At 38.8% G+C, this 13,407-nt stretch overlaps 1 protein-coding gene across 1 annotated transcript in view; it reads left to right on the forward strand.

Annotated features, from left to right (window-relative positions):
* LOC107729238 (ral GTPase-activating protein subunit alpha-1-like) overlaps window positions 1–13,407 on the forward strand; it is a 68,763-nt gene that overhangs the window by 51,462 nt on the left and 3,894 nt on the right. Inside the window, exon 38 of the mRNA XM_016539669.1 lies at window positions 13,272–13,396. Coding sequence (XP_016395155.1) covers window positions 13,272–13,396 — 125 coding nt within the window. The remainder of the gene's footprint in view (window positions 1–13,271; window positions 13,397–13,407) is intronic.

Below are 13,407 nucleotides of genomic sequence, written 5' to 3' on the forward strand. Positions count from 1 at the left end.
TAACTGAAATCAGTTTTTATAAATGAAACCTATGTGAAACTTTTCTGCACATAAAGACAACAGTTTGATCAGAAATACAATGAAAAAAACAGTAATATTGTGAAATATTATTGCAAATTAAAATAACTGTTTTCTATTCTATATATATTTAAAATAGAACAATATACATTTCTTTACTGTATGTTAATGCATCCTTGCTGAACAAACGTATTTAAAAAAAAAAAAACATTTTACTGACCCCAAACTTTTGAACAATAATGTTTATTACGTATTATTGTTTTGGGAATCTGTGGTTCCTATTTTGATTTAATTTCTCATCTAATTCTGATCCTTTTTAACACTGCATTATATTATGAGATTAATTGCAATTTCTAAATCTAATGAATTGACAGCTCTAATAATTAGTGGTGCTTACCGAGGTTGTTAGTGTGTTTTAGTGTTAGTAGTATGTTTTAGGGTTAGTGATTTGGACCTTTAGTATTAAACTTTAGCTATTGCTTTAAGTGATTGGACTGGCGAGTGGGAAAAATCCCGTAGTTTTACATTGAAGGATGAACCTGAGCCATATCTATAGACCAGGATATTATTGATGGTTGGCTCTTTTGACTCTTAAAGGATCATCATTTTGATAAGAAAAAAGCTATTTTTAAGAAAGAAGGCCTTTGGTCAGAATGAGACAAGCAGCCTGGATTTTAACTTGTTAGCAACCGACCACCCATCATAATTTTTGCATGGTCAAGTGCCACTTTAAAAAATCTAGTTTCTTTTACTTTGACAGTCTGCTTTGTTTTGTCCAAAAACAGTTATTGCTAACTAATTACAGACACTGTATGCTTTAGATAATGTTCAGTATCCGAACATTTCCAAGTCCAAATCCAGCCTCTCTTGTCTCGTTGGCACCAAAGACCTTTTAACCTTTCTTTAAGAGCGCTCTTTTCATCTCAAAGAGATGCTACTTCCAGAAAACAAAGCGAAGTCGGAGAGGAGGGGAGAAAAAGAGAGAGAAAAGGGGGGGAAAGCGATTCTCATCTGCCATGTCCTCCAAGCCAGAGAGATTGTTTGGCTCAGCTTGAGTCTTTCGCTCGCAGCAATCTCGCCCATCTGTGTGCCTGCACGGAGCTCGATAGTGGACTGAGCTATTGATTGGCGTGAGCCGCACAGGTCGATGCTCCTGACAGCCTGAATTACAGTAATCTGTCATTATCGACGGATGTCTCTCCAAACCTTTTCTCTCTCTCCGTCTTTCTCTTTTCTCACTCGGTCTGTTTTTCTTTCAGTCTGATTCCATTTATTTTGAAACTATCCCTCCCTCTTTTTTCTCTTTCTTTGAGTGCCCTCGCACCTTCTTTTCATTCTGTTGTTTCAATAATTGATGACTGTGAGGGATGGATGGCAGGCTAGTAGTGATTAGAAGATCTATGTGCCAGACGAGCTGCTCTCCTACAATGAAAACGGGCCGTGAGACTGAGAGGACCCCAGGGATGTAAGGAAGGAAGTCACAGTATCTCCTGCTTACCTGTTGATGGTGCCGCCACATGCAGTCATTGCCGAGAGAGAGAAAGTGATGTAGCCTAATTGTCCCTCTAACATCCTCGTATCTCTGAATCAATCACTAACGGGAGGTGTGGTGTAGTAGTTAAAGTGCAGAACTGGTAAAGTTGCTGGTTCAGTCCCCATAAGGAACTAGTCATGAGCCATCATCAAATTCGTTCCACTCACCCTCATCGTAAGGTCATAAATTATGAGATATCTAGAATTTTAGGGTTGGGTATCGATAGTTTTCCAAAATTGATTCAATTCCAATTCACAAGCTCTCAAATTTGATTCACTTTGGTTAAATTCTGATTCATTTGAGTATATTGTAGTAATTAATTTTTTCTTAGAATTGCTTACTTATGAAAGGTTTTCTACTGCTAATGCAGTAACACACATAAATTACATTATTATTTAGTTTCTGTTGGGAATCGAGTTACATTGGTCACACTTTTTTTTGATTTAGTTAAAAAAAAAAGATTAACTAATTGTGCTGTTTTTTTGTTTTTTTTTTGTTTTTTTTGATTCAACAAATGAACCGGTTCATATGCGTTATTTGCTCATGAATTGTGCTGCTTTGCCAGTTCTGTATGTTTTTGATTCACTAAAAGAACCGTCTTATAAGAGTGGTTCATTTCAGGATTCAGGCTATGCTGGTTACACTGTGTTTTTGAATCACTAATAAAACCAGCTCCTAAGAGTCATTTGTTCATTAAATATGCTATATTGTTCATGCTGTACGTTTCATTAGAAGAACCGACTCATAAGAGTCTATCGTTTTGAATTTAGGCTACATGTATGTTTTTGGTTCACTAAAAGAACCAACACATAAGAGTCATTCATTTGGGGATTCACTTTACACTGGTCGTATAATACAATGTATGTTATTTAAGTCACTAAAAGAACCGGATCAATAGAATATTTTGTTTTGGGATTTAGGCTACAATGGTCATTCTGTATTCACTTAAAGAACTGAATCATAAGAGTCAATGATTGGATGAATTGGACTGCACTGGTTGCAGTCACACTGTCTCTGTTGATTTGTGTAATTTGAAAGAAGTGGAAGTAGTTAAAATAAGTACACTTGGAAAGAATACATTGGCTTTCAAGTCTTTTTCCGTCCGTATAATCATACTCATTTTCTTCCACCTGAATTGCGTTGCACGCCGAGCCTCAGTTTACCACCTTTAGTTCCACAGAAAAACAAAATTAGATTTGGTCTGGATGCAAATGTCAGGTGCTGTTCTTGCTGAAGAGGTCCTCATTAAGAAATGTTCAAATGATGCACCAGCTTGACGCATGATCACAGTAGCCCCTCTTTAGCTCAGCAGAGACATGTGTTGTGAGGTAAATGTATCTAGATTTAAGAAAGGCAGACCAGCATTTTCCTTTTATAAAAAGTCTGCAGTATGCCTTTTTCAAGCATTGTCAAAACATCTTTTTTCCCTAATTTTTGCCCTGAAACTTTATAAACTTTTTAATTTGCTGTTCTCACTTTTTTTTCCCTCTTCATCTCTTCTCTTTTCTCATTCTGTAAGCCAACACGCCTCAACCTCTCTTGTGCCTGACTCTAAGTTCCAGTTCCTTTTCTTGGCCCCGGGCTGCGTCCATCTGCCTCCCCGCGCACTGATCCCTCATTCGACATGACTGTGAAATTAGGGCCTGGAATGGAGAGAAAGGCGCCTCTTTGGTCTTAATATCTGTTGGAGGGAAAGGGGGAAAAAACTGCAGGTAGCTGGCGTGGGTCAGTGTTATGAATGCTGGGCAGAAAAAATAACAGGGTTAAACCACAGATAGCACAGGAGTAATCCAAAGGGCCATGTGTGGAAAAAGAGCCCGAGCTCGGGGCCTTCCAAGCAGCCTTAGTCTCTGAGGGCACCATGTTGGGTCTGAGTGATAAAATGTTCTGGGCTGCCATATGTGGAAGTGTGTGTGCGTTTTAAACACCCCACTTCGATTAGAGCTAGTTGACCTGTCTCACCCCCAGACTACTGGATCGCTACAGCTGCTAGTCTTCTTGTAACGCATCCTGGAATGAAGTGGATCTAGATCTGGTCCTTCAAGCCCTGATTGCACGGCGAGAGAAACCCACATTATCTGATCCGCCTGGCTCGCGGCTGCGAGTTGGCCGGCGGGAGATTGGGTGTTGTTGGCTTGGACTCTGCGAGGAAAAAAAAAACACGTAAGTCTAAGAGTCACGGCCATTTTCCATCTGTCAGTGGTCGATTGGGACAATTTGAATGTAAAGAAAGTGGAATTACAATGAATTGAAATTCAAGTTCATGTAACTAACTTTTAAATAGAAAAACAGATTTACAAACTTTGAATGTTGAAAAGTTTGGGGTCAGTAAGATTTTTTTGTAATGTTTTTGAAGTCTCTTATGCTTAACAAGGCTGCATTTTTATTTTTGGAAATTACAGTAAAAACAATATTGTTACTCATTTATATTTTAATATATTTTGAAATGCAATTTAAATTTTTCTGTGATGGCAATGCTGAATTTTCAGCATCATTACTCCAACCTCAATGTAACATGATCCTTCAGAAATAATTCTAATATGCTGATTTGTAGCTCAAGAAACATCTCTTATATTATTAATGTTGAAAATAGTTTTGCTGCTTAATATACACTACCAGTCTAAAGTTTTGAACAGCGAGATTTTTAATGTTTTTTAAAGAATTCTCTTCTGCTCACCAAGCCTGCATTTATTTGATCCAAAATACAGCAAAAGCAGTAATATTGTGAAATATTTTTACTATTTAAAATAACAGCTTTCTATTTGAATATATTTTTACATGTGATTTATTCCTGTGATCAAAGCTACATTTTCAGCATCGTTACTCCAGTCTTCAGTGTCACCTGATCCTTCAGAAATCATTCTATTATGCTGATTTGCTGTTCAACATTTATTATTATTATTATTATCAAAATTTAAAGCAGTTGAGTACAATTTTTTCAGGATTCTTTGATGAATGGAAAGATCCAAAGATCAGAATTTGGGAAAGAAATTTTAGAAATTAATACTTTTATTTAGCAAGGCTGCATTAAATTGATCAAAAATGATGATAAAGACATTTATAATGTTACAAATTGTGTCCCAGTAACAACGTGGTCTGCTGGTGTGTGTGTGTGTGTGAAGGGGGATGGAAGGTTGCACTATTCACTAATTGTCCCATCAGTGCGAAAATGAGGGTTGAACAGATTAAGGGGGGGTTTTGGGTAATGGTGGGGTCAGTGCTTAATTGCTTTTGCCATTTTCAATCTCTTTCTGTCTGTCTATGTCTTTATTTTGTGCATTAGTCATTATTACCCGTCGCTGTTGTTTTATTCCAGCACAGTTCACATCAGTGGCATTAATATGTCAATCAATCACTGAGCCAGCCACTCCTCCTAACTTCTCTCCTGTTTTGACCTGTTAGCACCGACAGCTTCATCCCCAGACTTTCCAGTCAGTCAAACGTGTGTGAATGAGTGAGGTGCAGGATGTGTTAACAGAAAATAAAATGTTGTTGTGTAGCCCCCTCCGGCTCGGGATAGATTGGTAAACAAGCGCCCTGGGGGTGCATGGCGATGGGGAATGTGGGTCTGACTCTTACGAAGTGTTTAGGATGCGCTGCAGGCTTCTCTCATGAAGTTTATGGTTAGTGTAGCAGAGACGCATGCCTGTCTCTGTCTGTCTATCTGTCTGTCTGTCTGTCTATCTTTGAAAGTTTGTCTCAAAAACAGCTTTTTGCATGTATTTCCAAATTAGTTCTATGAATTTTTATTAGTTTTATGAAACTTTTACTTTACTTTTTTAATGACTTCTGAATCTATCTATTGTTCTATTGTTCTGTCTGTCGTTCTAACATTCTGTTGTTCTGTCTATGATTCTGTCTATCTATTTGTCTATTTTTGTACGTCTATCATTCTGTCTGTCTGTCATTCTATCTCATTTTATCTGTCGTTCTGTCATTTGTTCTACCATTATATCTGTTGTTCTGTCTCCTGTCTTTCTGTCTTATCTGTATGTCTTTCTGTCTATCGTCTATATATTGTCTGTCTGTCTTTCATTTATTCTATTGTCATTCTGTCGTTCTATCTATCTATCTGTCTGCAATGATTTCTTAAGGGTCATGTGACACTGAAGACTGGAGAAATTATGCTAAAAATTCAGCTTTGAAATCACAGGAATAAATTACATTTTAAAATATATTCAAATATAAAGCATATCTGTCTGTCTGTCTGTCTGTGTTTGAAAGTTTGACTTAAAAAACAGCTTTTTGCATGTATTTCCTAATTAGTTCTATGAATTTTTATTAGTTTTATGAAAGTTTTACTTTACCTTTTTAATGACTTGTAAGGGGTGATTCCAGAATGAACTACCCCCAGAACATTCCTGCAGCCTTTGTTCGTAGTAAGCATAAAGAGAAATAACATAATCAGTCAAATTTTTAGGGAGGGTGGAATATTCTAGAAGTGTCTAGAATTGCCTAATTCTACATGAATAAGGGCCCAAATAAAAAGAAAAAAGTAATAAAAATATCTCATATCATCTGATATTGTTTTGACTGGTAGAGCTGTGAAGATAATCCACAGAATTGGATAATAATGTATTATTTTATTTAAATGTTACAAGTTTGTCCAGCGGCACATCAGAACCTGCTGAAACATGTTAGAAGATAAACACTCCTTGTGCGAATTCAGACCTCGACTGTTTCTGCGAAACTAAATGTGATTTAAAGAATTAATAGCCATGGCATTTGAAAGCCGTGGTGAAAAATCTCCACTCTCAGTAAAACCACAAAATAAGGTTACTGTTTAAAAAAGACATGCACAGGAGGCAGATGGCAAGCCCACCTTCACTCATTCCTACTAATCAGGCCCGCCACGTACGTGTAGCTCGGCGTACACGCAGCCCTCTCTGATAGCATTAGCGCTGACTTGCACGTCGTGAATGTTAAATAAATGTTGCATTTGCAACGGCAGCACGCACATCACTTTCCCCCTGGGGCGCGGGGACAGGACGCAGGGCGATAAATCGGGCCGGCCGCTCTCAGGGCTGTATTTCACGAGCCCTTCAATTTGGTTTCTGCGGAGATTAATAGGAGAGGCTGTGATGCTGGAGCCCGGGCCCAGATCAGTGTCTCGGAGCCCCAGGCAACGGTGCATTAGCCTGGGCTATCTCTCCTCTCATCTGCTTGTGCCACGCGGAGACATTGGCCGTAATGACGGGGATATGGCAGCCAGCCGCAGCAACGTGCCTCGCTAATAAAATCACTGTTAGGGCCACGATATCAGCAGGCATCAGATGGAAAAATAAACTGATTAGCCTGCACTTCAGGGCACACATAGATTTCTGTAATTATACTCTGTAAAACTCCTCAAATTTGATTATTTGTGTGATGTTTTTCTCTGACACTTTTCTGATCTCGTTCTCTTTCTCTCTGCCTCTCCAGCGTTGGTGCGGATGAATTTGTATTGGCGGATTTTGGCTGCTCATATCTTCATTTTTAAGGTTTATTTTCTAAGTTGGTTTAATCAACATTTTAATATTTGCTGCAGAATTTTTCAGTGTGTATAAATGGGTAGATCTGATTAGATTTCTTAATCGATGGCAGATCTTAACAGCAAAAGTTAGTTTGAAGTGTAGACTTGGAAACACTCCATTTAAAGGAATAGTTCACATAAAAATGACAATTTGCTGAAAAATTACTCTTTCTCAGGCCTTCCAAGATGTAGATGAGTTTGTTTCTTCATTGGAACAGGTTCTTGAGAAATTTAGCATTACATCACTTGAGATGAAAATGAGATGATAAAAACGAATAATCTGCAAGTAATCTGCAATAAAATACAAGTCCTCTATTAATAACATTGCATTCTTCATTGGAAGTCGTCTTATCTGAATCAGAAAAGAAATATCCACATCAAGCACAGTTTACAATTGAAAACAACAGTCTAAAACCGTTATAAACAAATATTTTGGTGGATTTTTATGTGAGAAGACAACAGGGAGGAACTGGAGGAAGTGTTATTATGAATTATGGACTGACTAGAAGTAATGGTTTAAAGTTAAAGTGCCTTAAATGGATTCGTTCCTTACAAACATGTAGCTTTTTGCTTCACAAGAGGCTAATTGATAGACTCTTGTAGATTATTGTCAGGTTTTTTATCAGGTATTTGGACTTTCATTCTGACGGCACCCATTCACATCGGTGAGCAAGTGATGTAATGCTTAATTTCTCCAAATCTGTTCTGATAAAGTAAGAAACTCATCTACATCTTTGATGTTCTGAGGGTGAGTAAATTTTCAGCAAATTTCATATAGGGTGAACTATTCCTGTTGTATTTTGGATCAAATAAATGTGGGCTTGGTAAGCAGAAGAGAATTCTTTTAAAAACATTAAAAATCTTACTGTTCAAAAACTTCTGACTGGTAGTGTATTTCTGTGAAAACAGTAATGTTGTTTTTTTTTCAAGATTCTTTGATAAATAGAATTTGTTTTTCCATTTATTTTGAAATAGAAATCTGTAAATCTGTCAAACTGCGAGAAAAAGAAAAAATCCTACTGACCCCAAATTTTTTAAAATGTTATTGACATTTCATCACATTTTTGTGGTCCAGGGTGGAATGAAACTTCATTTCCCAGAATTATCTGTGTTAATTCTTTGAATTACAGTCAGTAAATTCCTCTTCTGTCATTCCCATTCATATTCCAATTCCAACTTCCTGTGGAGTGTGGCCAATTCAATTCAAATTCACAATCATGAATTAAAAGGGAGCTAATTCTTTAAATTTTCACCATCGTCATTGTTTTGTTATGCCAGCGGTTCTGATGTCTCTCAGAGGTCATTGTCGTCTACCTAAAAGTGTTCGCCAGACATCATGTTGTCATAGAGGAATTGTCAGGGTCAAGGTGGCTGACATTACTTTGACATTGTGAAAAGCTTCTCCTCCTTTCCAGAGGCGTGCTTCTGTTCTCCAGCGCTGCCGCCGGCTTCGAGAGGGGGAGGGAATGAAATCGAGGGTAGCAGGAGTGATCAATTTGAAAGCTATCAGCACCAGCATGTTCGGAGTGCTGAATTAACACACCACCAGGGACTGTTCCTGGAGCCCACCACGAGCCCTTCACTCCTAATGTGCTAACAAGCTCACTTTTGCCGTCTCTTCAGTGGCAATTTCTCTCTTTCCTTCCAGAGCCCAGGAGTTCAGCGCGGTGACAATGAAAAGCTCAGAAGGAGGGGGGGAAGAGGCCAGGAGTATTTTTCCCCCCTACTGCCTTTCATCCACTGGGAAAATGAGTTTCTGGTAATGCACAAAAGGCTCTTTTTTATCCTCCTCTCCTCTTCTAGCATCTGATGCTAGAGAGGGCGCGAGAACCCGGCACGCACTCTCTTAAAAGGACTTTCTCCTTTTTAACAAGCCGTCATAAAAAAACACCACCCATCAAAAATTCAATTACAGTGGATGCAAGGCCCGGGTTATATGGGTGAATACATGGTGCAAAAAAGAGAGAAGGGAAAAAAGAAGAACTGTTTTTCCTTTACCGATCTCTTTGTGACACACAAAGAGCATCTGAAGTCAACAGCGGAGAGGATTTGTTGTCTTGGTGACAGGGTGGCATTAGAGGCTCATCTCAGGTTCAGGATGGTGACCACATGTTGGGCGGCTCTGAGAGGGCTATTAAGACGCACAGTGGTGCTGCTCAAGCTCTGCTCTCGCTGGTTGGAATGGTTGCCCAGTTGTAGCCGGACTATCGGCTTAAAAGCTGGTCCACTTTGCAGCTTATTCTAGACATGAGGCATCTACGAGTCGTAGTCAAGACTAGTCTCAGTCAGACCCAGACCAGTAACAAACCCCCAAGATCCAGATCTTGACTAATACCGGACAATTCAAAACCAAGACCTCTCAAGACTCTTAGACTTTTAAGTCTAAAACCAGGTTCTTCATTTCAGTGACCTGAAATGAAGAAAAAGCCGCAGCTTTCAAATTCCAGCTTCAAAACTTTTTGTATATTTGTACTTTTTTAAAAATATATATTTTAGATTTTTTAGATCAAATATTTTAGATGTAAATATTTCATCGTCATATTCATGAAATGGCATCTAAGTTTTAACTTCTGTTTTGTGCAGATGTACTCTACTGTCGATTTTTTTTATCTGTCTCACCAAGGCTGCATTTATTTAATCAAAAATACAGTAAGAACAGTAATATTGTGAAATATTATTACACTTTAAAATAACCATTTTCTGTTTAAACATGTTTTAAAATGTAAGTTATTCCTGTGATGGCAAACCTGAATTTTCAGGAGGCATTACTCCGGTCTTTAGTGTCACGTGATCCTTCAGAAATCATTCTAAATTGATTTGGTGCTCAAGAAAAATTATTTTTATCATCAATTTTGTAAGAAAGTAAGAAACTCATCTACATCTTTGATGTTCTGAGGGTGAGTAAATTTTCAGCAAATTTCATATAGGGTGAACTATTCCTTTAAGCAGCGTGACTGAAACTGTAAATCGGCTAAGTGATTTCTCACAGGGTTTGACAGACGTGTCCTGACAAAAGCACCCGTGGAGACCCTGCGGTTTGTGGTTTGAGTGAGCGGACTCCTCTGTGCGTATCCCACCGAGTTGTGTGTGAGGATACGAGAGCTGTTCAGCAGCCGGACAGTGGCTCTCTCTGTGGGGCTGCGGATCCTGTTCTGGGTTTCTTTTGAAAGGTGCCAATGCTGTCCTACAGAGGAATTCTCAGCACAGATAATAACAAGCACACCATGTGGAGAAAATGACTGATCGTGTGTGTAATTAAAATGAGGCGTGTGTGTGTGCAATTTGGGACAGTGTTCTCACCGGGCTCGTCAGTTACTGTCCTGTGTTAATTTGCAAGGTGAGAGCAGGGAATAGCTGTGCTCTCGGAGAGTGGAGATATTGGCCGTACACACATTCGATTGTCCCAGAACTCTTGGATGAACTGATGTTTCCAGGCACAAATGTCCTTTGAGATGCCCCATTTTTATTTGTGTTCATATTGTATTTTATTATTCATTTAGACATCAGTTCAGTATAATGAATATGTTGTAGCTGAAATAGAAAATTGGATTTTAATTGAGGGGACAAACTGGATGCAGAATTAACTTAAAGGGTTAGTTCAACCAAAAATGAAAATTAGCCCATAAATTACTCGCCTAATTGGAGTGAAATATTATTACACTTTAAAATAACCATTTTCTGTTTAAACATGTTTTAAAATGTAAGTTATTCCTGTGATGGCAAACCTGAATTTTCAGGAGGCATTACTCCGGTCTTTAGTGTCACGTGATCCTTCAGAAATCATTCTAAATTGATTTGGTGCTCAAGAAAAATTATTTTTATCATCAATTTTGTAAGCGGTTGTGCTGCTTAATAACGGAAACCATGATACATTTTTTAGGATTCTTTAATTAATAGAAATTTCGAATAAAGCAGCTGTTATTTGGAACAGAAATCTTTTGTAACATTATAAATGTCTTTACTTTAAAATTTAATTAATGCATCCTTGCTGAATAAAAGTAATAATTTCTTTAAAAAAATGTACTTACCCCATACTTTTGAATCTTTTGAATGGTAGTTATATTATTACATTTATGTTGTATATACAAGTCTGATTAATTTCTTATGTATATAGGATTTTGTGTATGTATTTTGGCTGGCAAGTTTTGTGAAATATAAATTAGTCTGTGGCTGCTGAATTATCTGTTAGTGGTTCATGAGACAGTGGCACTTTTAGTTTTAATAATTTGGAAGTGCAGAACAGGGAGGCCACAGCTGATGTCTTGAATTCATTTGTAGCAGTCGTGACTGAATGTTTCAGTCAGTGAGACCATATGAATGCTATTCTAAGCTGTTAACACGGCTGTCAAGACTGTCACGGCTCTGTCATGTTCTGCGTATGGTTGTAGTACAGCATGTGTCTAATTACGTCGCACCCACAGACACTTTCTCTAGCTGCTTTCTCTTCTCCTCTGTGGGAACCTCTCACCCACTCGCGCTAGGGTTCGCTCTCAAACAGCGGGACCCGTCGGCAGGAAACAGGTCTGCTGGAGACAGGAAAAGGCAAACGACAGATCTACGTGAGTGTTGCGTTTCCTAACGGAGACGCTTCCTACGTGTTCCTCTTCACCGGCAGACACACCCAAAGAACTAGAGCTGAGAATATCTTCCCCCTGCCTCGTCCCAGCAGGACCTCAGTTTCTCGCTCCGTTTCTCACCGCTCCTCCATCAAGTTTCTCCAGTGACGCAGCATCCGTCGTGATCCGAACCGTGTGCTCTTGGCTTACTAAGTTATGAAACATGTTTTAAAATGTAAGTTATTCCTGTGATGGCAAACCTGAATTTTCAGGAGGCATTACTCCGGTCTTTAGTGTCACGTGATCCTTCAGAAATCATTCTAAATTGATTTGGTGCTCAAGAAAAATTATTTTTATCATCAATTTTGTAAGCGGTTGTGCTGCTTAATAACGGAAACCATGATACATTTTTTAGGATTCTTTAATTAATAGAAATTTCGAATAAAGCAGCTGTTATTTGGAACAGAAATCTTTTGTAACATTATAAATGTCTTTACTTTAAAATTTAATTAATGCATCCTTGCTGAATAAAAGTAATAATTTCTTTAAAAAAATGTACTTACCCCATACTTTTGAATCTTTTGAATGGTAGTTATATTATTACATTTATGTTGTATATACAAGTCTGATTAATTTCTTATGTATATAGGATTTTGTGTATGTATTTTGGCTGGCAAGTTTTGTGAAATATAAATTAGTCTGTGGCTGCTGAATTATCTGTTAGTGGTTCATGAGACAGTGGCACTTTTAGTTTTAATAATTTGGAAGTGCAGAACAGGGAGGCCACAGCTGATGTCTTGAATTCATTTGTAGCAGTCGTGACTGAATGTTTCAGTCAGTGAGACCATATGAATGCTATTCTAAGCTGTTAACACGGCTGTCAAGACTGTCACGGCTCTGTCATGTTCTGCGTATGGTTGTAGTACAGCATGTGTCTAATTACGTCGCACCCACAGACACTTTCTCTAGCTGCTTTCTCTTCTCCTCTGTGGGAACCTCTCACCCACTCGCGCTAGGGTTCGCTCTCAAACAGCGGGACCCGTCGGCAGGAAACAGGTCTGCTGGAGACAGGAAAAGGCAAACGACAGATCTACGTGAGTGTTGCGTTTCCTAACGGAGACGCTTCCTACGTGTTCCTCTTCACCGGCAGACACACCCAAAGAACTAGAGCTGAGAATATCTTCCCCCTGCCTCGTCCCAGCAGGACCTCAGTTTCTCGCTCCGTTTCTCACCGCTCCTCCATCAAGTTTCTCCAGTGACGCAGCATCCGTCGTGATCCGAACCGTGTGCTCTTGGCTTACTAAGTTATGAGTGCAGCACAGACCATATGCCACCGGTCTACTTAATCAAATCGTCCCCATTAACAGAATCCCTCCGTTTTTAAACCCATACAGCGACATAATCCAATCCCTTCCATTTACTCAATACCATCATTTTTCTTAACCGAATAACACAGACAGTAAGCTGTCCATTGATACCCAATGTCACCATACGTAAAGCAATGACAGCTTCGTAATACGGTTTACAGTATGATGGGAGAATTATTAACCCATGGCATCCTGGCTAACTGTTTGACCCCTATTGATGTGTTTTTGTCGCTTATGAAATCGATGCACCAATCTTGTTTGACTTTAACTCGTATGTTTATCAGCTACGAAGAGAGAGCGAGATATCTGGAGACGATAGTCCAGCAACACTTGGAACCGACAACGTTTGAGGACTACGCAGCTCGTGTTTTCTGCCCTGCACCTTTCCACCATCTTCCCTCTGAAGCAGGTGGGCATTGA

Source organism: Sinocyclocheilus rhinocerous, unplaced genomic scaffold, assembly GCF_001515625.1.
Source record: "Sinocyclocheilus rhinocerous isolate Xijiao unplaced genomic scaffold, SAMN03320098_v1.1 scaffold1268, whole genome shotgun sequence".
In the NCBI taxonomy this organism is placed as follows: domain Eukaryota; kingdom Metazoa; phylum Chordata; class Actinopteri; order Cypriniformes; family Cyprinidae; genus Sinocyclocheilus; species Sinocyclocheilus rhinocerous.